The 27,629-nt window shown below is 36.4% G+C and overlaps 1 protein-coding gene across 21 annotated transcripts in view; it reads left to right on the top strand.

Moving 5' to 3' along the window:
* CCDC7 (coiled-coil domain containing 7) overlaps nt 1–27,629 on the top strand; it is a 300,965-nt gene that overhangs the window by 80,635 nt on the left and 192,701 nt on the right. For 17 of the 21 annotated variants that reach the window (XM_060006163.1, XM_060006164.1, XM_060006166.1 and 14 more), the window contains 4 exons: nt 10,429–10,494; nt 12,477–12,698; nt 25,937–26,182; nt 26,993–27,065. In XM_060006163.1, coding sequence (XP_059862146.1) covers nt 10,429–10,494; nt 12,477–12,698; nt 25,937–26,182; nt 26,993–27,065 — 607 coding nt within the window. Of the gene's footprint in view, nt 1–10,428; nt 10,495–12,476; nt 12,699–12,843; nt 21,078–25,925; nt 26,183–26,356; nt 26,594–26,992; nt 27,066–27,629 lie in introns of those variants that run through there. The other 4 variants (XM_060006169.1, XM_060006179.1, XM_060006181.1 and 1 more) reach the window with 4 other exon arrangements.

Below are 27,629 nucleotides of genomic sequence, written 5' to 3'. Positions count from 1 at the left end.
TCATGTGGGAGCTCAGCTAGAGCTAGAAATGTCCAAGATAGTTTTTCTCACATGTCTGTTGCCCTGTCATTCACTAGTCTAGCCCAAGCTTCTTTATATGGTGACTGGGAACCAAGCAGGCAAAAGCAAAAACAGTTAAGCTTGTTACAGGCTGGGATTATAAACCCTTGAAGTTTTTTCAGCTTATTCTGTAAGGAAGTCCTAGTCATTAGGCTAGTCCATATTCAGGGGGAGGAGTGGCATAGAGTAGGAGAAATTGTCTGCAGCCATTTATGGAAGCAATCCAACACAATATTCAATTTTTGTAAATGTTCTAATGACATAGTGCACATTTTCTATTGCTAGATATACCAGTCAGCTTTTCCTTAATAACAAATTACTCCAAAACTTAGTGATTTAAAATAGCAGATAGTCATTATTTCTCTTAGTGGCTGTATAGGTGTTCTCTCTGGGCAGGCATGGTATGTATGGAATCCCAGCTGGGGCATCTAGGACAGATAGGACCTCTTTTAGTCTTATCTTCCAGGAGGCCAGCCCTGGGTAGTCTACAGAAGGATTCTCAGTAGAAAGAGAACAAAACAAAGCTGGAAGACTTTCTTGAGGCCTAAACTCAGACCTCAGATAGTGCTATTTGCATTGCATCCTATTGGCCAAAGCAAGTCACAGGCTAGCCTGTTTTCAAGGGTGAAGAAATAGATTTCACCTTTGGGAGCTACTGCAGAGAATTTATGGCTATTTGTAGTCTACCACAGTGGGGTATATATTTTTTCCCTTTCTTTCTGTCCTCCTCTTATTTTCTCTCTTTACAAAATTCAATTACATCTAGGTTATTTTAATTCTCTGTACCTTTATTAGTTAGAGAATAGGCTGGACTGCTATATAAAGAGATCCTATATAATTCAATGGCTTAAACAAGATAGAATATTATTTTCCTCTCATTGAAAGTTTGGGTAAGTGGTTTCAGGTGGGTATAATAGTTTGATGTTTCTGGGACCCCGTCTCTCCACTTCTTGCTCTTATTTCTCATTGACGTCTAGAAATTTTTATTACATCTTAAATTTAAAAATTTATCTCAAGGAAGTTTTATTTACCTATTTATTTTATTATTGTTTATCTTTCTTCTTCTTTTTATCCCTCTGGAACTGATATTTGAATATTATAATTCCTAGGTCTGTTCTTTTATTTTTCCCCTTTCATTTCTCCTGAAGCAATTTGTATATGTATGTTTGTGGGTTTTTTTTTTTAATTATAGTTGATGTACAGTATTATGACAGTTTCAGGTGAGCTACATGGTGATTCCACATTTACATACATTATGAAATGATCACCATGATAAGTCTATTAACCACCTGTCCCCATACAAAGTTATTACAATGTTATTTACCATATTCCTTCAGTGTATGTAACATTCCCCATGGCTAATTTATTTTTTAACTTGAGGTTTGTATCTCTTGATACCCTTCACCTATTTCATTCCCCCCAACCTGGTAATCACCAATTTGTTCTTTGTATCCAAGTCTGTTTTCATTTCATTTTGTCTGTTTGTTTTGTTTTTTAGATGATAGTATAAGTGAGATCATACGGTATTTGTCTTTCTCTGTCTGACTTATTTCACTTAGCATAATACACTCTAGGTCCATCCATGTTGTTGCAAATGGCAAGATTCCATTTTTTATGGCTGAGTAATAGTCCATTGTGTATGTGAATATATGTGTGTGTGTTCATCTTGCATTTTCTTTATCCATTCATTTGTTGATGGACACTTAGTTTGCTTCCATATCTTGGCTATTGTAAATAATGCTGTAATGAACATAGGGGTGCATATATTATTTGAATTAGTGGATTTTTTTGGCAGGGTAAATACCTAGAAGTGAAAATACTGGATCATATGGCAGTTCTATTTTTAATTTTTTTGAGGAATCTTCCTACTGTTTTCCACAGTGGCTGTACCAATTTACATTCCCACCAACAGTGTATTAGGATTCCCTTTTCTTCACATCCTTGCCAACCCTTGTTATATATATATTTATTTATTTATTTTGGCTGCACTGTGCGGCATGTGGAATATTAGTTCCCCAACCAGGCATTGAACCTGTGCCCCTTGCAGTGGAAGTGTGGAGTCTTAACCACTGCACTGCCAGGGATGTCCCCAACCCTTGTTATTTCTTGTCTTTTTGATTATCATTCTGACAGGTATAAGGGAGTATCTCACTGTGGTTTTTGTGTGTATTTTCCAGATGATTAGTGAGGTTGAGCATCTTTTCATGAACTGATTGGCTATCTGTATATCTTCTTTGGAAGAATGTCTTTTTAGGTACTCTGCCCATTTTTTTTATAGGTTGTTTGTCTTTTTGATACTGACTTGTATGAGTTCTTTGTGTATTTTGGATATTTACCCCTTATCCGATATATCATTTGCAAATATCTTCTTCCATTCAGTAGGTAGCCTTATTGTTTTGTTGATACCTTCACTGCGCAAAAGCTTTTTAGTTTGATGTAATTCCGTTTGTTTATTTTTGCTTTTGTTTCCCTTCCCTGAGGAGACATATACAAAAAATATGGCTAAGAGCAGTTTCAAAGAGGTTACTGTCTATGTTTTCTTCTAGAAGTTTTATGGTTTCAGGTCTTACATTTATGCCTTTAATCCATTTCAGATGGATTTTTTGGTATATGGTGTGGAAAATAGTCCAGTTTGACTCTATTCCATGCAGCTGTCCAGTATTCCAAACACCAGTTATTGAAGAGGCAGTCTTTTCCTCATTGTATATTCTTGCTTCCTTTGTCATAGATTAATTGCCCATATAAGTGTGGGTTTAGTTTGGGGCTCTCTGTTCGGTTCCATTGATCTATGTGTCTGTTTTTGCTCCAGTACCATCTTGTTTTAATTAGTATAGCTTTGTAGTACAGTTTGAAATCAGGGGATGTGATACCTCCAGCTTATTCTTCTTTTCTCAAGATTGTTTTGGCTATTCAGGATCTTTTATGTTACCATAAAAATCTTAGAATTATTTGTTCTTATTTGTGAAAAATGCCATTGATATTTTGATAGAGATTACATTGAATCCATTGAATTCCTGGGATGGTATGGTCATTTTAACAATATTAATTCTTCCAATCCACGAACACAGAATATTTTTCCATTTGTGGAAATTCTTCCATCATTCTTATAAATTTCAGGGTATGAGTCTTTTATATTTTTGGTTAGATTTATTCCTAGGTATTATATTCTTTTTGAAGCAATTGTAATTAACATTGTTTTCTTAAGTTCTCTTTCTGATAGCTTGTTATTCTATATACTGATTTTGTATCCTGCAACCTTAATAGTTTTTTTGGTGAAGTCTTTGGGGGTTTTTATAATAGTATTACATCATTTGCAAATAATGACAATTTTACTTCTTCCTTTACAATTTGGATTACTTTATTTTTCTTGCATAATTGCTCTAGCTAGGACTTCCAACACTATGTTGGATAATGTGGTGAGTATGGGCATCCTTGTCTTGTTCCTATCTTAGAGGAAAGGCTTTCAGCTTTTCACCATTGAGTATTATGTTATCTATATGTTTGTCGTATATAGCCTTTATTACATTGAGGTACATTCTCTCTATACCCACTTTGTTGAAATTTTTTATCAAAAATAAATGTTGAATTTTGTCAAGTGCTTTTCTGCATCTATTTAGATGATTATGTAATATTTATTCATTGTTTTTTTTTTAATGTGGTATATTACATTGATTGATTTTTGGATGTTAAACCATCCTAGCATCTCTGTTTGGAATCCCACTGAATCATGATGTATGATCCTTTTAATGTATTGTTGAATTTCATTTGCTAATATTTTGTAGAGAAATTTTGCATCTATGTTCATCAGTGATATTGACCTATAATTTTCTTTTTTGGAGTGTTTTTGCCTGGTTTTGGTATTGGGGTAATGCTGGCTTTGTAAAGTGCATTTGGAAATGTTCCCTCCTTCTCAATTTGTTGGAGTAATTTGAGAAGGATATGTATTAACTCTTAAAACATTTGGTAGAATTCACCTGTGAAGCCATCACATTTGGAATTTTGTTGGGAGTTTTAGAATTTTTATTTCAATTTCATTATTATAAATTGGTTTATTCATATTTTCTATTTCTTTCTGATTCAGTCTTGGAAGATTGTATGTGTCTAGAAATTTTTTCTAGGTTGTCTAATTTGTTGGCATATAATTGTTCATACTGTTCTCTTATGGTTATTTGTATTTCTGTGGTGTCAATTATAATTTCTCCTCTTTAATTTCTCATTTTATTTATTTACACACTTTTTTTCCTTGATGATTCTGACAAAAGTTTTGTCTGTTTTGTTTTCTTTACAAAGAACCACCTCTTAGTTTCATTGGTCTTTTATGGGTTTTTTTAGCTTCTATTTCATTTATTTCTGTACTGATAATTATTATTTCCTTCCTTCTACTAACTTTTGCTTTGTTTGTTCTTTTCCTAGTTCCTTTAAATATAAAGTTATATTGTTTATTTGTGATTTTTCTTGTTTCTTAAAGTAGGCCTGTATTGCTGTGAATTTCCCTTTTAGAACTGCTTCTGCTGTGTCCCATAGATTTTGGAAAGTTGTTTTTCATTTTTCTTATTTCCCCTTTGATTTCTCCATTGGCACATTGGTTGTTGAAGTAGCATGTTGTTTAGTCTCCATGTGTTTGTGTTTTTATCCAGTTTTCTTCTTGTAATTAACTTCTGGTTACATACCACTGTGGTCAGAAAAAATGCTTGGTATGCTTTCAGTCTGCTTACTTTTATCCAGACTTGTTTTGTGGCCTAATATGTGATCTATCCTGGAGAATGTTCCATGTGCACTTGGAAAGAATGTTTGTTGTTTCTTTTGAATGGAATGTTCTGTATATATCTAGTAAGTTCATCTGATTGAATGTGTCATTTAAGGCCTGTGTTTCCTTATTGATTTTTGTCTGAATTTTCTATCCATTGTTGTAAGTGGGGGTATTAAAGTCCCCTACTATTATTGTATTGCTGTTTATATCTCTCTTTATTTCTGTTAATATTTGCTTTATATATGTAGGTGCTCCTATGTTGCATGCATAAAGTTTACAAGTGTCATATTCTCTTGTTGGATTGATCTATTTTGTTACAGTCTTTTTAAAAGTCTGCTTTGTCTGATGTAAGTATTGCTACCCAGCTATCTCTTTGTTTTCATTTGTATCATGTATCTTTTTCCATTCTTTCACTTCCATTTGGTAGGTTTGAGTGAGTCTCCTATAGACACATATATAATGTTTTTTTTTAAATCCATTCAGCCACCTTATACCTTTTGAATGGAGAGTTTAGTCCTTTTACATTTAAAGTAAATTTGACATGTATGTACTTATTGCCATTTCGTTAATTGTTTTCTGGCTGTTTTTGTAGTTCTCTGTTCTTTTCTTCCTCTCTTTCTCTGTTCTCATGTGATTTGATTGTTTTCTTTAGTTTTAGTTTTTTTTTCTCATTTTCTTTTGTTTATCCACTATAAGTTTTTTCTTTAAGGTTACTGTGAGGTTTTCATATAACATCCTATGTATATAACAGTCTCTTGTAAGTTGATAGTAAATTATGAGTTACATTCCAAAGCTTTATATTTTTTACTACCCCCCAAGGTTTTTATATTTTTTTCATGACACATTTTACATATTTTAATTCTATGTACCCCTTGACTATTGTATTTTAATTACTTTTACTACTTTTGTCTTTTATCCTTTGTACTTGCTTTATAAGTGAACCAACCATCCACTACCTTTATTATTTATTTACCTTTTCTGGTGAGATTTTTACTTTCATATTTTTTCTTACTATTAATTAGTTCCTTTTCTTTTTAGTTTAGAGAAGTTCCTTTAACATTTCTTCTAAGGCTGGTTTAATGGTGATAAACTTCTTTAGCATTTGGTTGTGTGTAAAACTCTTAATCTCTCCTTCATTTCCTAATGATAACCTAGCCAGGTAGAGAATTCTTGGCTGGTTTCTTTTTCTCTTTCAGTACTTTGAATATGTCATTCCACTCCCTTTTGGCCTACAAAGTTTCTGCTGAAAAATCTTTTCACAGCCTTATGGGGTTTTCCTTGTACCTAATAAGTTGCTTTTCTCTTGCTGCTTTTAAGATTTCCTCTTTATCTTTAACTTGTACCATTTTAATTACAAAGTATAGCGGTGTGTTTCTCTTTGTGTTCATGTTATTTGGAATTCTCTTTGTTTTCTGGACGTGGATGTCTGTTTTTTTCCCCAGATTAGAGAATTTTTCAGCCATTATTTCTTCAAGTAATTTTTCTGGCCTTTTCTCCTTTTGGGGACCCCCATAAATGCAAATGTTATTTTGTTTAATGTTGTCCTAGAGGTCCTTTAAGGTATCCTCACTTTTTAAAATTCTTTTTTCATTTTGCTGCTCTTTCTGGGTGTTTTCCATTGCTTTGTCTTCCTACTTGCTTATTTTTGCTTCTTTTTCATCCATTCTGATGTTAAACCCATCTAGCTTGTTTTTCAGTTCATTATAACTTCCTGTTTGGTATTTTCTTATATTTTTTGTCTCTTTGTTGAAGGTCTCACTATGCTCATTCATTCCTTTCCTGAAATTGGTGAGCTTTTTTATGATCATTACTTTAAAATCTTTTAGGTTGAAACTCTTTTAGGTTGGTCATCTCTGTTTTATTAAGGCCTTTTTCTGGGGATTCGCCTTGGTCTATAGTGTTGAACATATATTCCTCTGTCTCTTCATTTTGCCTGTCTCTCTGTGTTTGTCTATAGGTATTAGGGGAAGTAACTACCTCCTGCAGTCTTGAAGGAGTGGCCTTGTGTAGGAGCTGTTCTGTGTGGCCTAAAAGTGCAATCTTCCCTGACCACAGGAGTCAGGCACTTCATGGGCATCCCTCACAGTGGGCTGCATCCACCAGCTGTGATGCAACCAAGGCTTGAGTTTGAGTCACTTGCCTGTCCTGGTTGTAGCTAGGTCTCTGTGTGGGCTAGGTAGAGCTTGGGGCCCTTGCCTGGCCAAGTTGTGGCCTGTTTACTGCATGGGCAGAGCAGGGTTCAGAACATTTACCCATCCTGGTTTTGTGGGGGGTGCTGTTTGATTAATTCTTGAAGTGTTTCTGTTATCGATGGTGTGCCATGCCCTGTCAGTGTTCCAAGGGGAGGAATCTGATTTAACACCTAGTTTCAGGTTGATTGGATGCTAGGCCCTCAGGTAGTAGCTTTTAAAGTGTGCAGATATATACTATGCTGTGGGGCCACAATTGTAATCCCTGCTGGTCTCCAGACCAGGAGATCTGGAGGTGTCCCCTGGGCAACATTTGCAAAAAGCTAAGCTCCTGATGAGTATATAAGCTCCTTTCTCGGGAGTCTTGTCAAGGGGTGAGGCCAAGGGGGTACACAAACCTGATGTGTCCCTGGTTACGTTTCCTGGGAGTGTGTCCTTAGCCTCCGAAAGTGTGGTAAACCTGAAGCCTGTCCCTCAGGGTGAAGCTCCAGGCTGAGGGTGGTGGCCTGCCAATAACTGTCTCCAAGTTACAGTCCCATGGAACTCAGGAACACCAGCCCCATGGGCCACTGGGGCTAAGTGATCGGGGGGTTTCCCTTGTGTGGATTGTGTACTCCCACTGGCTTTAGCTGGGTAGCTGGAGAGTGTAGGGGGTGGGTCTTGCTCTCTTGCTTCAGGAAGGCAATGGGAAAATGACCTGACTGCCTGCCCACAGGCTTTAGCAATGCAGCATTGAGAGTGCCTTGTCTGTGTGCATGCATTGGGTTTAGACCCTGACTTCTCAGTCTTGCCACCCTCAGCTTAGGGGGCAGGGGAGTGTTGAGTCAGCTTTAGGCTGGGAGAGGGAAAACACCATGACTGCTTGCACTCATCAGCCCCAGCCAGAGGAAGGGGGAGTATAGTAGTTGCCTGCACTTGCAGTCTTTAGCTAGGTTGCAGGAAAATGCTGTGACCATTCGTTCCTGTCCATCCTAGGCAGGGAGTGGGGGAACATTGCAGCCTCTGGAGCTCTCTGGCTTCAGTAGTGCAGTGGGGTATTGCCATGATTGGCTCACCCCTGCATCCAAGCTGTAAGCCTGTGCTAGCAGATGAGGTGGGGAGTGCAATAATGGTGTCTGACAGTGCTTCTGTTTCTGGGGAGTGTTTCTGCTGTCCACCACCCCTCCAGCTGATGCTTTTAGATTTGAAAATGACTCCCCTTCACATATAATCATGACACTTTTCAGACCGCTGTTATTTCCCTGGGTCTCCAGGTGAGTGAGACCACATGTCAGCCCTTTGCGGGGAGGGGGTTCTCAGTTTTCTACAGCACTTTGGGACCATTGGATGTCAGCCCCATTGGTTTTCAAAGCAAGGCATTTCAGGGGTTCCTCTCTCTGGTGTAGATCCCAGGAGCCAGGGTGCTTGATATGGGAAGCATCCCTTGCTCCTCTGGGAAAAGTGCCTGTCTGGTGAGATCCCTCTCTAAAGTGTGCTGTCATGCTGGGGGTAGGGTTTCTGGTGAGAGTGTTTCTTTGCCTCTCCTACCTGTCTTGATATAGTCCCTTTTTATTCTTTGTTGTGGAGCACTTGTTTGGCTAGTTCTAAAGTTCTTTTCAGAGGGAACTGATCTGTATGTAGGTATATATTTGCTGATTCCATGGTAGGAGGTAAGTCCAGGCTCTTGCTGTGCCCCATCTTTAACCACCTTCCCTGTAAATTCTTTTCTTTTAAGAGTAAGTCTCATTTTCCTGTTTCTTCAGATTCAAATAATTCTAAATTGTATCTTGGATATTGTGAATGTCATGTTGTTGAAGCTCTGGATTCTGCTATATTCTTCTTATGATTGGTACTATTTTTGTTTATTTATTTTGCTTTAATTTATTATTAACATGATTGGGTGCAAAATGAAAATTCTGTATTTAGGCAGCAGCTTAAATCACATTTAATTTCTTATAGCTTTTGCTAGGCTGTTTAGAATCTTCCTTATGCATATATGCTTAAGGGGTCAGGGGTAGATTTGTGTAGTTTGTACAAATGGTTTGGGGCACCCTGTCTCCAGCTCCCTTCTTTGTGTGATTTCCCCTAACCTTTCCAGTGGCTGTGGTTGCCCTGAACTCTGTACCCTGGTTTGTAAGGTCTAAAAACTCAGGTTTGTTTGTTTGTTTGTTTTAATTAGCTATTAGGGTTCTGCCTGGCTCAGTGGGTTTGCCCTCAGATTAGAAGCTGGAAAACAAGGATCTTATGTAGGACTTTTCCCTTCTTCCAAGTGTCAGCTTCTCTCAAGAATCTACCTACTCTTGTTTGCTCTCTAGTGTTGATATTTGTATTTTGTTTAGAGTTTGTGGTTGTTATGTGTGGCAGGGTTTGTCCAGTAGGAACTTGCTCTGCTATACCAGAATCAAAACCGGGGACTTTTTTTTTTTAACTTTTTATTTTATATTGGAGTATAGTTCATTAACAACATTGTGTTAATTTCAGGTGTACAACAAAGTGATTCAGCTACATATACATGTATCTATTCTTCAAATTCTTTTCCCAATTAGGTTGTTACAGAATATTGAGCAGAGTTCCCTGTGCTAGTTCCTTATTGGTTATCCATTTTAAATATAGCAGTGTGTACATGTCAATTCCAAACTCCCTAACTATCCCTTCCACCCACCCTTCCCTCATAGTAACCATAAGTTCGTTCTCTAAGTCTGTGAGCCTGTTTCTGTTTTGTAAATAAGTTCATTTGTATCACTTTTTTTTTTGCAAATGATGTGACAAGTGATTAATCTCCATAATTTACAAACAGCTCATGCGGCTTAATATCATCAAAACAAACAACCCAATCAAAAAATGCGCAGAAAACCTAAATAGACATTTCTCCAAAGAAGGCATACAGATGGCCAAGAGACACATGAAAAGATGTTCAACATCGCTAATTATTAGAGAAATGCATCAAAACTACAATGAGATACCATCTCACACCAGTCTGAATGGCTATCATCAAAAAAAAAGGAAAGAAAGAAACTGGGGATTTTAGATATGGTTCCTCAAACTGTCTTCCATCTGATGGAGAATTCTTGAGACTTTCCATGCATAGTAGAATCTACTCGTTCTCACAAAATCAGAACTATATTTCTTTTGTGTTAAGAGTAGAGTTGCTTCTTTTCTTAAAATTTGAAATATTTGTATTTAAATATTTCAGGCCTTGAGAAAAGGAGTAATGAAATGTTTACTGTAGTTATAATTTCGTAGATTCAAGGTCACTTTTCCTATGGAAAATCAATAGGAAGCTATAGCTACAGAAGTTATCCACCATTCTGCCTGAGAAGTGTGCAGTAAATGTTTATGCTCAAATCATCATCTTGGCTATCTATGCACTTTAGAAAGGTAATAATTATGATAATAAATTAATAAAAACAAAAATACCAATGAATACTTTCCCCCCATATTACATCCTAGGAAGTAGCACATGCTCTGAAAATTGAGAACAGAGTTCTTCGGGAACAACTGAAACAAGCTTTACAGGTAAAAAGATATCATGTTCCTTTGAAATTGTTAACAAGGGAAGAAAATATCTATAAACAACTTTTTAAATGAATAATTTTAACTTTGTAAACTAATAGGTCTATAGTATTATTTTGCCAGGTTTAAAGTATTCTCATTTTATGCAATGGAAATATATAAATAAAATTTAGTATGTATTCTTTCCAAAACAGTAAGCTAGAAAGAAAATTGATATACAAGCTTAAAGCAATTTATTTCTAGATACAAATGGGTTTTTTTTTAATTAGCATAATTATTATAGGATATATTGAGATAAGAAACTGGTGATTTCACAGAAGAACAATTAAGGAGGATTTGCTCATCCAAAAATCAATATAAAATATAAAAACACAATAACTAAAGCAGTGTGGTTCTGGATTTGGTACTGAATGAAAAGTCCAGAAACAGATTCAAATGAATATAGTAATTTTATAGTTTATAGTTTTAGTTATTAAAATTTTTTCATAGAAGGATAAAATAGTCACAAAAGTAAACTACTGTGAAAACATTGTTGGGTTTCTAGTTAATGTAATACACTAAAATAAGTTGCAGATTGGTTTAAGATCCAAAAGTAATAAATGAACTATTAATATATTGGAAGAAACACTGAGTAACAGTTACATGTCTTGGCTAGAACAAGGCTTCCTAAGCATTATACCATAAAGGAATATGTTAATATATTTGGCTATATATAAAATAAAACTTTTTATGGTTAAAAAATTCATGAGATATAAAGGTAAATGGAAAATCTTTACAAAATGTTTTATATCAAGATCTTTTACAAATCTACAGGAAATATGGATATTCTTCCTCCTAAATAGACAAAGGACACAAATAGGCAAGTCATAATTGAGAAACACACATGGTCAATAAATGCATACAAATATATTCATCCTTACTAGTTATCAAATAAATGCATTTTAAAATAGCAGAGGGATACATATTTTTTACCTACCATTTTGTTAAAAATTTAAGGAACAGAAATAACCAATATTTGTGGATTTATGCTGCAATGAGCAGTCTTTCACATACTTCTATTGTCAGTATGGATTGATACTTTTCTGGAAGAAAATACATAACAAAAGTCTTGGAAAGACATAGTCTTTACAGTGAACCATTCCACTTCTAAAAATTTATTGTAAAAAAGAAAAAATGTACAAAGATTTTGTACAAGTATGTAGAATAGAAAAATTTTAATAGCAATTTTTTAAAAATTACCAATATGTCCACTGATAAGAAATTTGATAAATTAATTAAGGTATATTATTAAAATATATTTCTGTTAGCTATTCTGATTTGGATGTATATTTATCATCATGAAAACATACCTTATGACGTTATTTAATGAAAAGAGCATATTATGCCTCTATGTATAGTGTGATCCAATCTAGATAAAAGTTTAAAAATACATATACACATATGCACTAGCTATAATTAGAAATACTTAAAAAGAGTATATATCAACATGTTAACAGTGAGCTTTCTGTTTGTGGTGAGACTGTGAACTTTTTTCTTTCTTTCATACAAATAACTTTTGTTAATATTAAAAGTGACATTAAAAAATTTATTTTAGAAGAAATAAATTACTTTTCACATTTTCTTTTATTATTTGACATTACAGATCTTAATTATCTTGGGTACATTCTATGTATAATGTATGCATTTTATTAACTTTTATTGTACCTGTATTATAATTAGAGCCTTAAAAAACAGTGGCCAGTAGAACCTCTTGCATATGAAAATAGCCCTTTAAGTAGAAGAGATTTCTTCATAGTTTTTAATTTTAATTTGGATCTGTTAAACTGTGGATTATACCAGTGGTTTAACTTAGTTTCCTCTAACTCTGTAAAAATAAAATTAAGAACCAGTGTGGCCATGAATATATGAAGATTCCTGAAAGTTGTCATGTTGGCAGGAAAATGTTATAGAAATAATGCTTGACAAAGTTACTTTTTTAAAAACAGGAAGCTGAAAGAGCTAAGGAGCAACTTGCCTATTTCCAAAATCAAGAAATGGAGTTACTTAAAAGTGAGGGAAAGACCAAGACAACAGCAGAAATGGGTATTGATAAAATAAAAGTTAAAGGTGAAGATTCAAAATATATACCATTGGAGAAAGACACAAGAAAAACACTAGTGGCAGATTCAGGTGGACAAAAAGAAAATGATAAAATTAAACATCCACAGGTAAGGAAATAACCAAAACAGTAATAAGTGTTGTGAGAAGTTTAACCTTTTATATTATTATTTACTTCACTTGTATATTATTATTATTATTATTATTATTTTGCGGTACGCGGGCCTCTCACTGTTGTGGCCTCTCCCGTTGCAGAGCAACAGGCTCTGGATGCGCAGGCCCAGCAGCCATGGCTCACGGGCCCAGCCGCTCCGCGGCATGTGGGATCTTCCCGGACCTGGGCACGAACCCGTGTCCCCTGCATCGGCAGGCGGACTCTCAACCACTGCACTACCAGGGAAGCCCTGTATATTATTTTAAAATTTTTTCTATGTACTATCTTTTGCTTGGAATTTTGCCTTTTGCTTTTTGGTTATATCAGTTCATTATTATCTGGAATTTGAATCTATAAATTAACTGTGTATTGATTTTTGTGGGTTTTTGGTAATCCAGATGTTTCCTTTTTTGTTCAGGACAGTTGATCCAATACAGACTTGTCAGATATAAAATAATGTTTTATCTTTAAAAATTTTTTATTGAGGTATAATTGACATACATTATATTATTTTCAGGTATACAATATGATGATTCAGTATTTACATATATTGTGACTCGATCACCACAAGTCTAGGTAACATGTATCACTATACATAATTACAGAACTTTTTTTCTTGTAATGAGAACTTTCAACATTTACTCTGTTAGCAACTTTCAAATATTCAGTGTAGTATTATTAACTGTCGTCACTATGCTGTACATTACATCCCCTAGACTTGTTTATTTTATAAGTGGAAGTTTGTACCTTTTGACTCCCTTCACCCATTTTGCCCAGCCACCCCCCTTACCCCCAGTTCCTGCCTCTGGCAACTACCAATCTGTTCTCTGTATCTATGCGCTTAGTTTTTGTTTTATTTTGTGTTAGATTCCACATGTAAGTGAGGTCATATGGTATTTGTTTTTCCCTGTCTGACTTATTTGACTTAGCATAATCCTCTCAAGGTCCATCCATGTTGTCACAAATGGCAAGGTTTCATTGTTTTTCATGGCTGAATAATACTTTACTGTGTATGTGTGCGCGTGTGCGTGTGTGCATGCACTTATGTATGTGTGTGTGTGTATATATATATAATATTTTCTTTATCTGTTCACCCAACAGTGGACACATAGGCTGTTCCCATACCTTGGCTAATGTAAATAATGCTGCATTAAACATGGGACTGCATATATCTTCTCCAGTTAGTGTTGTCATTTACTTTGGAAAAATATCCAGAAGTGGATATTTCCTGGATCATCTGGTAGTTGTATTTTTAGTTTTTCTGAGGAAACTCCATACTCTTTTCCATAGTGGCTGCACCAATTTACATTCCCACCAACAGTGCACAAGGGTTTCCTTTTACCTATTCTCACCAACACTTTGTTATTTCTTGTCTTTATGCCAATAGCAATTCTGACAGGTGTGAGGTGATGTCTCATTGTGGTTTGGATTTGCATTTCCCTGTTGATTAGTGATTTAGAACATCTTTTCATGTACCTATTGGCCATATGTATGTCTTCTTTGGAAAAATGTCTGTTCAGATCATCTGCTCATTTTTTACTCAGATTGATACTATTTTTTTTTTGCAATTGAGTTTTATGAGTTCTTTATGTATTTTGGATATTAACCCTTTATTAGATATATGATTTTCTCCCATTTAGTAGGTTGCCATTTCATTATGTTGATGGTTTCCTTTGCTCTGCAGAAGCTTTTTCGTTTGATGTAGTTCCACTTGTTTATTTTTGCTTTTGATGTCTTGCTTTTGGTGTCAAACCCCCCAAATTCAATAAGACCTATGTCAAGGAACTTATCATCTATGTTTCTTTTAGATGTTTTATAATTTCATGTCTTACATTCAAGTCTTTAATTCGTTTGGAGTTAATTTTTTTGTATGGTGTAAGAAAGTGGTCCAGTTTCATTCTTTGCATGTGGTTTTCCAGTTTCCCAACACCATTCATCAAAGAGACTGTCCTTTCTCCGTTGTATATTCTTGGCTCCTTCATCATAAATTGATTGACCATATATGTGTGGGTTTATTTCTGGGCTCTCTACTCTGTTCCATTGATCGATGTCTGTTTTTCCCCCCATATCATACTGTTTTGATTTCCATAGCTTTGTAATATCGTTTGAAGTCAGGGCACATGATGCCTCCAGCTTTGTTCTTCTTTCTCAAGATTGCTTTGACTATTCAGGATCTTTTATGGTTCCATACAAATTTCAGGATTGTTTGTTCTATTTCTGTGAATATGCCATTCGAAATTTGATAAGGAATGCCTCAAACCTGATGATTGTTTTCAGTATTATGGACATTTTAACAATATTAATTCTTCCAATCCATGAGCATGGAATATCTTTCCACTTATTTGTGTCTTGTGCCATCAAGGACATATAGTTTTCAGTGTACAGGTCTTTCACTTCCTTTGTTAAATTTATTCCTAGCTATTTTATTCTTTTTGATGCAATTGTAGGTGGCATTGTTTTCTTAAGTTCTCTTTTGGATAGTTCATTTTTACTGTATAGGAATGCAATAGATTTTTGTTAATCAGTTTTGTATCCTGCAACTTTATATTTCTAACAGTTTTTTGGTAGTCTTTAGGGTTTTCTCTATCATGTCATCTGCAAATAGTGACAGATTTATTTTCTCCTTTCCAATGTAGATGCCTTTTATTATTATTATTTTGCCAAATTGCTGTGACTAGGACTTCCAATAATATGTTTGCTAAAAGTGGAAGGAGTGGGCATCCTTTTCTTCTTCCTGATCTTAGAGGAATTGGTTTCAGCTTTTCATCTTTGAGTATTACATTATCTGTGAGTTTGTTATACATGGCCTATTTTTTGTTGAGTACGTTTCCTCTATACCCACTTTGTTGAGAGTTTTTGTCATAAATAAATGTTGAATTTTGTGAAATGTTTTTTTCTTTTACAGCTATTGAGATGATCATACAACATTTATTCTTTATTTTGTTAATGTGGTATATCACATTGATTGATTTGTAGATATTGAACCATTTCTGCAGCCCTGATAGAAATCCCTCTTGCTCGTGATGTATGATCCTTTTAATAGATTGTTGTATCAGTTTGCTAACATTTTGTTGAGGATTTTTGCATCTATGTTATTAAGGGTTGTTTGTCTGTAATTTTCTTCTCTTGTGGTGACCTTGTCTGGTTTTGGTATCAGAGTAATGCTGGTCTTGTAAAACGAGTTTGGAAATATTTCCTCCTCTTCTGTTATTTGAACGAGTTTGAGAAAGATTGGTGTTTATCCTTCTGTGGATATTTGATGGAATTCACCAGGGAAGTGTCCTGGTCCTGGACCTTTGTTTAAGGAGTTTTATGTATTTATTTTCTTAAACATCTTTATTGGAGTATAATGCTTTACAGTGGTGTGTTAGTTTCTGCTGTATAACAAAGTGAATCAACTATGTGCATACATATATCCCAATATCTCCTCCCTCTTGCGTCTCCCTCCCACCCTCCCTATCCCACCCCTCTAGGTGGACACAAAGCACCGAGCTGATCTCCCTGTGCTATGCGGCTGCTTCCCACTAGATATCTGTTTTACATTTGGTAGTGTATATATGTCCATACCACTCTCTCATTTCGTCTCAGCTTACCTTTCCCCCTCCCTGTGTCCTCAAGTCCATCCTCTATGTCTGCATCTTTATTCCTGCATCTTTACTGTAGACAGTTTCTCTGCTTTCAGTAAAAGTATCTGGATTTGAAGAAATCACTGTGAACAAACACTGGAAAATCTGATAGGTTCCAGGGAAAATGATCATTAGCTTTATAAATGTACTGAATATGAGGTTAAACTTAGTAGCAAGAACCCACAAGGCTATTTTCTTTTTTATACTGTTACTTGTATGTATTTATTGTAACAGCATGTATTCTCTGTAGAACATTTAAAATATTCAGAAAATAACAAGGAAAGAATAAATATCCCTAACAATGCCAATTTCCAGAGATAATAAATAAAATTATGGATTCATTATCCTTAATAGTAGTAATCAGACTGTTCAATTTTTCTTTCTTCATGATTCAGTCTTAGAAGGTTGTATATTGTAGGAATTTATGAATTTATTCTTGATTGTCCATACTATTGGTGTATAATTGTCATAGTAGTCCCTTTGGATCCTTTGTATCTCTGTGATATCAGTTGTCATGTTTCCTCTTTTATTTCTGATTTTATTTATTTGAGCCTTTTATCTTTTTTTCTTTGTGAGTCTAGCTAATTGTCATTTTTGTTTATCTTTTCAAAGAACCAGCTCTTGGTTTTATTGATTATTTTTTGGTCATTTCTTTAGACTCCATTTCATTATTTCCGATGTGATCTTTGTTATTTCCTTTCTTCTACGAAAGTTGGGCTTTGTTCTTCTTTTTCTCAGAGTGTAAATTTATGTTATTTATTTGAAATTTTTCTTATTTGTGAGTTAAGCATTTATTACTATGAACTTTTTTCTTAAAGCTGCTTTCATTGCATCCCCTATATTTCAGTATGTTGTATATCCATTTTCTTTTGTCTCAAGGTACTGTTTTAATTTTGGTTTTGATTTCCTTCTTGACCCATTGGTTGTTCAGTAGCATGTTGTTTCATCTTCAAATATTTGTAAATTTTCCAGTTTTCTTCTTGTAATTTATTTCTATTTTCATAATATTGTGGTTGGAAAAGATACTTAATATGATTTTACTCTAATCCTAAATTTGTTAAAACTTGTTTTGTGGCCTAACATGTAATTTATCCTGGAGAATGTTCTGTGTGCACTTGAGAAGAATCTGTATCCTGTTTCTTTTGAATGGAATGTTCTATATATATCTGTTAAGTTAATCTGATCTAATATGTCATTTAAAGACAATCCTTTCTTATTGATTTTCAGTTTGAATGATCTATTCGTTGATGTAAGTGAGGTATTAAAGTCCCCTACTATTATTGTATTGCTATATATTTATCCCTTTAGGTCAATTAATAGTTTATATATTTGTTGCTCCTATATTGCATGCATAATATTACATCCTCTTGTTGGGTTGACCCCTTTATCATTATGTAATACCCTTCTTTGTCTCTTGTTATGGTTTCTGTTTCAAATTTTGTCTGATAGAAGTATAGCTACTCTAGCTTTCTTTTGGTTTCCACTTGCATGGAATATCCTTTTCCCATCCCTTCACTGTCTGTGCCTTATTTCTCTTTCTCTCTTCCCTTGTGGTTTGCTTTCTTTAGTGGTATGCTTAGATTCATGTCTTATCATCTTTTGTGTATCTACTATAGGTTTTTGCATGGTGGTTACCTTGAGGCTTTCATGTAACAAGTTATATTTATAAGTCTATTTTAAGTTGATAACAACTTCAGTTTAAATACATTCTAAAGCCCTACATTTTTACTCTCCCCCTGCCATGTTTCATGTTTTGGATGTCACATTTTACATCTTTTTGTCTTGTGTATTTCTTAACTAGTTATTGTGGTTGCAGTTATTTTTACTGCTTTTGACTTCTGACTTTCACACTAACTTTATAAATGATGCATTCACTACGTTCACTATATATTTACCTTTGCCAGTGAGATTCACACTTTCACATGCTTTCTTGTTACTAATTAGCACCCTTTCTTTTTAGCTTAAAGAAGTCACTAAACATTTCTTGTTAGTCTTGTTTAGTGGTGATGAGCTCCTTTGGCTTTTGCTTGTCTGGAAAACTATCTCTATTTCAATTCTGAACAAAGATGTTGCCAGGTAGAGTACTGGATGGGAATCTTTTTCTTTCAGCACTTGGAGTATATCACAACACTCTATTCTGGCCTGTGATGTTTCTGCTGAAAAATATGCTGACTCCTTTTTTTTTCTTTTTCGTTTGTTTTAATTTTTTGACCACACCATGCAGCATGCGGGATCTTAGTTCCCTGACCAGGGATCAAACCCGTATCCCCTGCAGTGGAAGCACGGAGTGGAGTCTTAACCACTGGACTGCCAGGGAAGTCCATATGCTGACTGTTTAATGGAGGTGCCCCGTTGCTTTTTTTTTTTTCTTTCTTGCTGTTTTTAAAATTATCTCTTTGTCCTTAACTTTTGACATTTTAATTATAACGTGTCCTGGTGTGGATCTCTTTGAGTCCGGTTTATTTTGAATTCTCTGGCCTTCCTGGATCTGGATGTCTGTTTCTTTCCCCAGCTTAGGGAAGTTTTGTACCCATTATTTCCTCAAAAAAGCTTTCTGCTTTTTTTCTCTCCTTCTTCTGGGAATCTTATAATGTGACTGTTAGTCCACTTGATGTTGTCCTGTTAGTCCCTTAAGCTATCTTCACTCAAAAAATTTTTTTAAATTTTTGCTGCTCTGATTAGGTGGGTTCCTGTGCCCTGTCTGAGTTCTCTTATCCTTTCTGCTGCTTCATCTAGTCTGCTCTTGAACCCCTCTAGTGTATTTTTCAGTTAAGTTATTGTATTCTTTAGCTCTCTGGCTTCTATTTTTTAATTTTTATTTTTTTAATTTATTTTATTGAAGTATACAGTAAGTCCCTTACATACGAATGAGTTCTGTTCCAAAAGCATGTTCATGAGTCCAGTTTGTTGGCATAAGTTCAGGAAAGTTAGCCTACGTACCCAACTAACACAATTGTCTATATAGTACTGTACTGTAATAGGTTTATAATACTTTTCATACAAGTGATACATAAAAAACAAACACAAAAGTAAACATTTTTAATCTTATAGTACAGTGCCTTGAAAAGTACAGTAGAACAGTACAACAGCTGGCATCGAGTGAACAGGCAAAAAGAGTTATAGACTGGAGGAGGGAGTGGAGGTGGGAGATGGTAGAGCTGAAGGATCAGAAATAGGAGAGGGAGGGCAAGCTGCATTTTCACTCACGCCTGACGTTGATGACACAGGTTCTGGTTGCTTGCTGGATTCAAGTCTACCTATCCTCTTGAAAAACGGTTCTAGTGATGTCTAGTTAGTAGCTCTTTTTTTCTTGTCATAGATGACATGGTAGCTCTGGATTGCATTCTCAATGGCTGCTGCAATCTTCATGTGTACTGTTCTACATTCAGGTCCTATGCCTCAAAAACTAACATTGCTTCCTCAAATAAAGAAAATCCCCTTGCCATTTCCTGCATTGTGAATCTCTTCAGTTCTTCAGTACTTCTTCTTCTTGTCGCTCCACTCTCTCAATTATTTTCACTTTTGTTTCCATTATTATCGCTTGGTGCTTCTTAGCAGTACCAGCTACATCACCACTGCTTTTACACTTGCTTCCGGACATCCTGGGCTTGAAATAAAGATACTGTACTGCTGTACTCTGTATAGTACTGTACAATAAAGTACACAAAAGCACAACCACTTGTAGAGGATGCACGCATATGACAGTTTACACCAGACATGTGGACTAACTTACGTGATTGGACATGCAAACGCATGTTCACATCTTTGAAAGTTCGCAATTTGAAGGTTCATATGTAGGGGACTTACTGTAGTTGATTTACAATGTTTTGTTAATTTCTGCTGTACAGCACAGTGATTCAGTTATGTGTGTGTGCGTGCGTGTGTGTGTGTGTGTATATATATATATATATATACACACACACACACACGCACGCACACACACGCACATACATTCTTTTTCATATTCTTTTCCATTATATTTTATCACAGGATATTGAATATAGTTCCCTGGGCTATAAATTAGGAACTTGTGGTTTATCCATTCTGTATAATTTATCCCTCCCCTACCCTCTTTCCCCTCTGGTAACCATAAGTTTGTTTTCTGTGTCTGTGAGTCTGTTTCTGTTTTGTAGATAAGTTCATTTATGTCACATTTTAGATTCCACATATAAGTGATATCATATGGTATGTCTTTCTCTTTCTGACTTCACTTAGTGTGATAATCTCTAGGTCCATCCATGTTGTTGCAAATGGCATTATTTCATTCTTTTTTATGGCTGAGTAATATTCCATTGTGCATATGTACCATATCTTCTTTATCCATTCAGCTGTTGATGGACATTTAGGTTGTTTCCATGTCTTGGCTATTGTGAATAGTGCTGCTGTGAACATAGGGGTGCATGTATCTCTTTGAATTATAATTTTGTCCAGATATGCACCCAGGAGTGTTTTGCTGGATCACATGGCAACTCTATTCTTAGTTTTTTGAGGAGCCTCCATACTGTTTTCCATAGTGGCTGCACCAGTATGCATTCCCACCAACAGTGTAGGAGGATTCCCTTTTCTCCACACCCTCTCCAGAATTTGTTATTTGTAGATATTTTTAATGATGGCCATTCTGACCAGTGTGAGGTGATACCTCATTGTAGTTTTGATTATCTTTCTCTAATAATTAGAGATGTTAGCTCTGTGACTTCTGTTTGGATTTTTCTTACATTTTCTTTCTCTTTGTTGAAGTTCCTACTGTGTTCCATTCTCCTTAGTTTGGTGAGCATATTATTATGACCATTACTTTGAACCCTTTCTCAGGTGTTACTTATCACTGTTTCATTAATGTTTTTTCTGTCTATTTAAAATTGAAGTATAGTTGATTTATAGTATTGTATTAGTTTCAGATGTACAACATAGTGATTTAATATTTTTATAGCTCATAATCCATTTAAAGTTATTACAAAACAATGGCTATATTTTCCTGTACTATACAGTGTATCCTTGTTGCTTATCTATTTTATACATAGTGGTTTGTATCTCTGAATGTTATTTTTGTTTGGATGGCCTTGTGTAAGGTGACCTTGTCGTTCAACCCTGCCTTAGGTCTGGGTTGTCTCTCAAACCTTTGTTGTTGTCCAAGCAGCCTATTTTAGTTGTAATAATTCTCAGTTATTGAGGGTGTTCCTAGACCAGTGTCTTAGAGGGGAGATCTCATTCCTAGATTCAGGCTGATTTGAAGTGAGACCCTCCGCTAATAGCTTTTAAAGGATGCAAATATGTACAGCCCCATGTGACTGCAAGTGTAAGCCCTGCTGGCCCCCAGAACTGGGCAAACTAGAGGTGTCCTGGGCAGCAGTCAAAAAATTGGGGCTCCAGACGAGTGTATGGGCTCCTTTCTGTGAGATACTGTTGCTGACCAGGGTCCTTGGACTCTTTAATGAATAGAAATTGATGAGGTCAGACAAGAAATTGAGGCAAGGCTTTATTGGGACTCATGCTGCGGCATGAGGGAGTAGAAACAAGTCCATGTGGTCTAATGTAGTGGTGGTCTAATGAGTAATCTAAGTCAGTGTTTCCGTATTGATTTTCTGTCTGGATCATCTGTCCATTTATATGAGTGGGATGTTAAAGTCCCCTACTGTTATTGTGTTACTGCCAATTTCTCTCTTTATGTTTATTAATATTTGCTTTATGTATTTAGGTGCTCCTATGTTGGGTGCATATATATTTACAATTGTTTTACCTTCTTGGATTGATCCCTTTATCATTATTTAATGCCCTTCTTTGTTTCTTGTTATAATCTCTAAGTCTATTTATTTTTGATATAAGTATTGTTACCCCAGCTTTCTTTTGCTTTCCATTTTACATGGAATACCTTTTTACATCCCCTCATTTTCAGTCTGTTGTATGTCTTAGATCTGAAGTGAGTCTCTTGTAGCCATATATATAGTTTTTGTATCCATTCAGTCAGTCTGTGTCTTTTGATTGGGGCATTTATTCTGTTTACATTTAGTGTGATTATTGATTAGTATGTTCTTATTGCCATTTTGTTAATTGTTTTGGATTTGTAGGTCTTTTTTCCCCTTTCTTCTTTTGTTCTTTTGTGATTTGATGACAATCTTTAGTGTCATGTTTGGATTCTTTTCTCTTTGTGTGTGTGTCTATAATAGGTTTTTGGTTTGAGGTTACCATGAGATTTATATATAGGAATCTCTCAATATATATATGATTATTTCCAATTTCTGATTTCTTAATTTCAAATGAATTTTAACAACCCTGTGTTTTTACTTCCTTTCCCCCATGATTACTGTTTATGACATCATCTTTTACATCTGTTTGTTTTGTGTATCCCTTAAATGCTTATTGTGAATATAGATAATTTTACTACTTTTGTCTTTTAACCTTCCTACTAACTTTGTGTGTGGTTGATTTACTACCTTTACTGTATATTTGCCTTTATCAATGAGCTTTTTCCTTTTGTACTTTTTATGTTTCTAGTTGTTGTCTTTCCTTTTTCACATGGAGAAGTTCCCTTAACATTTCTCATAATGCTAGTTCGGTGATGCTGAACTCTTTGCTTTTACTTGGTTGTAAAACTTTTGCTCTCTCCATCAAATCTGAAAGAAAGCCTTGTGGGGTAGAGCATTTCTTGTTGTAGGTTTTCCCTTTCATCATTTAAAATATACCATGCCACTCCCATCTGGCCTATAGAGTTTCTGCTGAAAAGTTAGCTGATAGACTTACAGGAGTTGCCTTGTACCTAACTTGTTGCTTCTCCCTTGCTTTTAATATTCTCTCTTCATCTTATATTTTCTCATTTTAATTACAGTGTGTCTTGGTATGGTCCTCTTTGGGATGATTGTGTTTGGGACTCTCTGTGCTTCCTGGACCTTGATGTGCATTTCCCTTCCCAGGCTAGGGAAGTTTTCAGCTATTATGCCTTCAATTATGTCCTTTGCCCCTTTTTCTCTCTTCTCCTTCAGGAATGCCTCTAATGCCAATGTTAATAGACTTGATGTTGTCTCAGAGGTCTTTTAAACTGTCTTGATTTCTTTTTTATTCTTTTTTCTTTTCATTATTCCTTTCCAGCTCACTGTTCCATTTCTCTGTATCATTTAATCTCCTATTGATTCCTTGTAGTGTATTTTTCATTTTAGGTATTGTATTTTTCAGCTCTATTTGGTTCTTCTTTTTATCTTCTAACTTTGTTAAGCTTCTCACTGTGTTCATTCTTCTCCCAAGTTGTTTGATTATTTTCATGATTATTACCTTGAACTTTTTGTTGGGTAGATTGCCTATTTCCATTTAACTTAGTTCTTCCTCTGGGACTTTATCTTGTTCCTTCGTTTGGAACATGATCCTCTGTTGCCTCATGTTGCCTAGTTTTCTGTTTTTCTTTCTGTGTATCTTGGAGAAGGAGCCTTTTGTAGGAGACATCCTATGCGTCCCAGCAGCACACTCCCCTCTGGTCACCAGAGCTGTCTGTTCTAGGAGTGACCCCTATGTGGGCAGGCTGACTACCATGAGTAGTCTCCTAGGTGTGGCTGGGCCCTGGTCTGGTTGGTTGCCAGGCCTTGCCATGTGTGGAGGCTCTCAGCCATTGGTTGACAGGGCTGTGTCATGAGGTAGCTGGCTGTGGAACCCTGGGGGCTTTTAGGGCTAGTCCTGGCCCACTGGTGGGCAGAGCTGTGTTCTGGGTTGGGTGTTTGCTGGGCTGGTATTCCCAGATCTAGTGTCAGCCTGCTGCCATGTGGGGCTGGTTCCTGACAGGGCTGGCTGAGGGGTCCAAAGTGTCTCATAACTGGTGTTGGCCTGTTGGTGGATGGCACCAGGTCTTGGGGTCCTGGAGCTGGTGTCAGTGTGCTGATAGGCAGGGCTGGGGCCCAAGGTGTCCTAGGGCTAGTGCTGGCTCACTGATGGGCAGAGCTGAATCCTGGGTAAGTCCTGGGTCTCTGGCTGTAGGTCCCTGGGAGTCCCAAAGCTGGTGTTTACTCACTGGTAGGTTGGGCTAGATCCCAGAGCCACTGGCTACGGAGCCCATGGTGTCCCAGTGCTGATGTTGGCCTGCTGGTGAGTAGGTCCAGGACCCAGGGGTTGCAGCACAGGTGCTGGCCTCCTGGTGGGCAGCTGAATCCTGATAAGGTAGGCTGCAGGGTTGTGATGATCCTGGGCTGGCATTTGCCCACTGGTGGTGTGGGTCAGGGCTCAAGGGGTCCCAGGGCTGGTGCCCACCCACCAGTATATGAATCCACATCCTGGGCCTAGTTCTGACCCACTGGTAGGCCACTGGTAGGTCCTGGTGTCTCTGGCTGTTGGACCTAGGGGTACCGGAAGTGGTGTCAGACTGCTGATGGGCAGGGCTGGTTCATGACATAGCTAGCTGTAAGGTCTGGGGTGTCCTGAAGCTTGTTTCAGTCTGGTGGTGGGTGGGGCCAGTGTCTGGGCAGCTGGCTGATGGGCCTGAGGTGGCTAATACCTGGTGTTCGTCTGCTAGTGGGTGGGGCTAGGGCCCAGGGGGTCCCAGGGCTGGTGTCTGCCTGCTGGTGGATAGGGCTATGTCCCAGGGTGGCTGTGGGCTCAGGGCATCTTAAGGCAGCTAGTGGGTATGTCCCTGCCTGGCTAGTTACTTGGCCTGAGAACCTTGGTTCCGGTTCTGACAGTCTGGTGGCCAGGGCTGGGTCCCAGTGCTAATAAGCTAGAGGGAGTATTCCAAAGTGACATTTGTTCTACCAGTGTCCATGTGGTAGAAAGAGCTCCCCAAAATGGCTGACACCATTTGATGTGTCCCCCATGGTGAGCTCCAGTTGCCTCCTGACTTTCTGGTAGGCTCTCCAAGATCAGCAGGTGGGTCTGACTCAGGCTTCTTTCAAATTATTGCTTCTACCATGACTCCTGGACCACGTGAGATGGTGTTTGTGCCCTTTAAGAGTAGAGTCTCTATTTCCCATAGCCTTGTGACTTTCCCGAAAGTAAGCCCCGTTGACCATCAAAGCCAGATATTCTGGGGGCTTGTCTTCTTGGTGTAGGACTCCTGGGCTGGGAAGCCCAGTGTGGGGCTTGGACCTCCTGTTTCTCAGGGATAACCTCTGCCATTGTAATTATCCTCCCATTGTGGGTTACTCACTTGGGGCTATGGATCTTGACTGTACTGTGATTCCACCCCTCTGACCTGTCTTGTTGTGGTTCCTTCTTTGTATCTTTAGTAGAAGATCTTTTCTGCTAATCATCCAGTTTTTCTCATCAATGGTTGCTCTGTAAATAGTTGTCATTTTAGTGTGCCCATTAGAGGAAGTGAGCTCAGGGTGTTCCTACTCTGCCATCTTGGCCAAGCTGAGCCTCTGTGTGCCTTTTAAAACCCAGGAGATATATTATCCTTAGCCTGTTATCTAGCATCAATTTCACATTTGTATTACTATTACTGAATAATTATAATTGCTTATTTACTATTCTTATAGATTATGAAAATGATTCTTTAGTTACAAATAAATGTTGTTCATATAATCTAATAGCAGATGTTTCGTAATTCTAAAGCTCAGAGAAGGAAAGAGCTAGCCCTGCTATTTCAGATCTTTCACAGATCCTCAAGTCTCAAGATGGATCACCTTTTTTAAACACTTCAAATGAAATTTTAACTGATGAAGATCTGTCCCATCTACTTTCATCAAAGACCCATGATAAATCACTTACAAGAATATTATTGAGCAAAGAAATTCAAGATTCACAGTCTGTTGGAACATTGCTTCAAGGGAATGAAACCGCGACAGCATCATTCGTTTCACCCCCTTTTGTTAAAATGAAGACTCTGGCTACTGACATCTCAAAGGTAAGATACAGTACAATAACTTGAAAGCTACTTATTTTAATTGCTATACTCCTTCAATATTTTGAATAAATGTTAATTAAAAACATCAATATTTTCTTATTTAAGTGGAATAAAATGTTTGTCTTTTGATACAATCTGTTTTATATTTAGGAATTTTTTTTTTTTTTTTTTGAGGTACGCAGGCCTCTCACTGTTGTGGCCTCTCCCGTTGCGGAGCACAGGCTCCGGACGCACAGGCTCAGCAGCCATGGCCCACGGGCCCAGCCGCTCCGCGGCATGTGGGATCTTCCCGGACCGGGGCACGAACCCGTGTCCCCTGCATCGGCAGGCGGACTCTCAACCACTGCGCCATCAGGGAAGCCCTAGAAAATTCTTATTTTAAAATTTGGGGAAAAAGGGAAATGATCAAATTGCTGTACATATTTAACATATATTCACAATTTTTTTATCATGTAAGTTATTAAAGTGGCCTTATAAAAATATTTTTTAAAGCCATTTGAGTTTCTCTAGAGATTGAATCAGGTGAAAATATAAATGTAAACTAGAATCATAATAAAAAATTATTAACATGATGTATTTGGAATTATTTATGAGGAAGAATCACAATATTGCTTGGTGGGTCCCTCCACACCATTAAGTGTTCCCAAATGTCTCTCAGATCCATTAATTGTTCTCAGTTTTAAATTTGATACATTCAGGAAATAATGAAAAGTAAAATGTTGCTGTAATGACATTGTAGATATAAAAGAAGGTAATTAGAGTTCTAAGATGTATAATTTTTAATTACTTATTTTAACTTTTGTAATTAAGGCTGATATTTTAGAAGAGAATTTACAAAGTAAGATTAAAAAGCAAACTTACGAAGAAGCAAGAGAATTTCAAGGTAAAAAGATTTTCTGTTTTGTAAGATAAAAATGTTAATGATTGTGTGTTCCCGTATTATAAGTAAATGAAGTGAGAACATTACTAAATGTAGAAATAACTTCTTAGACAGTCATGAGATAATATACAAATATATTGACCAATACGTAAAAGTTAATTTGGTGAGTTAACATATTACTCAGTCTGTCTTAACTAAAATTTTTGTAAAGGGAAGTGATAGCTTTGTCTCAACCAAATAACAGTATATGGCATTATGAATTCTTAACATAATATTATACCAAAAATTCATCAGGGTATAAGCAGGAAAACAGATGATTTGTGTTATAAATAAGTAATATTTTAGCTAAGTTTTTTGGGTGTTTGATGTATAATATATATTTTTAAATGTAAGTTTATTCTTCTTTTCCAACATGTATAGCTTTTATAACCAACCCATGTCTTATTGCATTGGCCGGAACTTCCAAAATCAAATTAAATGGTTGTGATGTAGAGTGCAGGAGTATCACTCTTCTTTTGTGCTTTGAACTGAGAGTGCCTCTACACTTTCACCTGTGATGATTGGTTA

Source organism: Delphinus delphis, chromosome 2, assembly GCF_949987515.2.
Source record: "Delphinus delphis chromosome 2, mDelDel1.2, whole genome shotgun sequence".
NCBI classification, from domain to species: Eukaryota; Metazoa; Chordata; class Mammalia; order Artiodactyla; family Delphinidae; genus Delphinus; species Delphinus delphis.
This window is presented reverse-complemented; position numbering and strand designations above follow the sequence as displayed.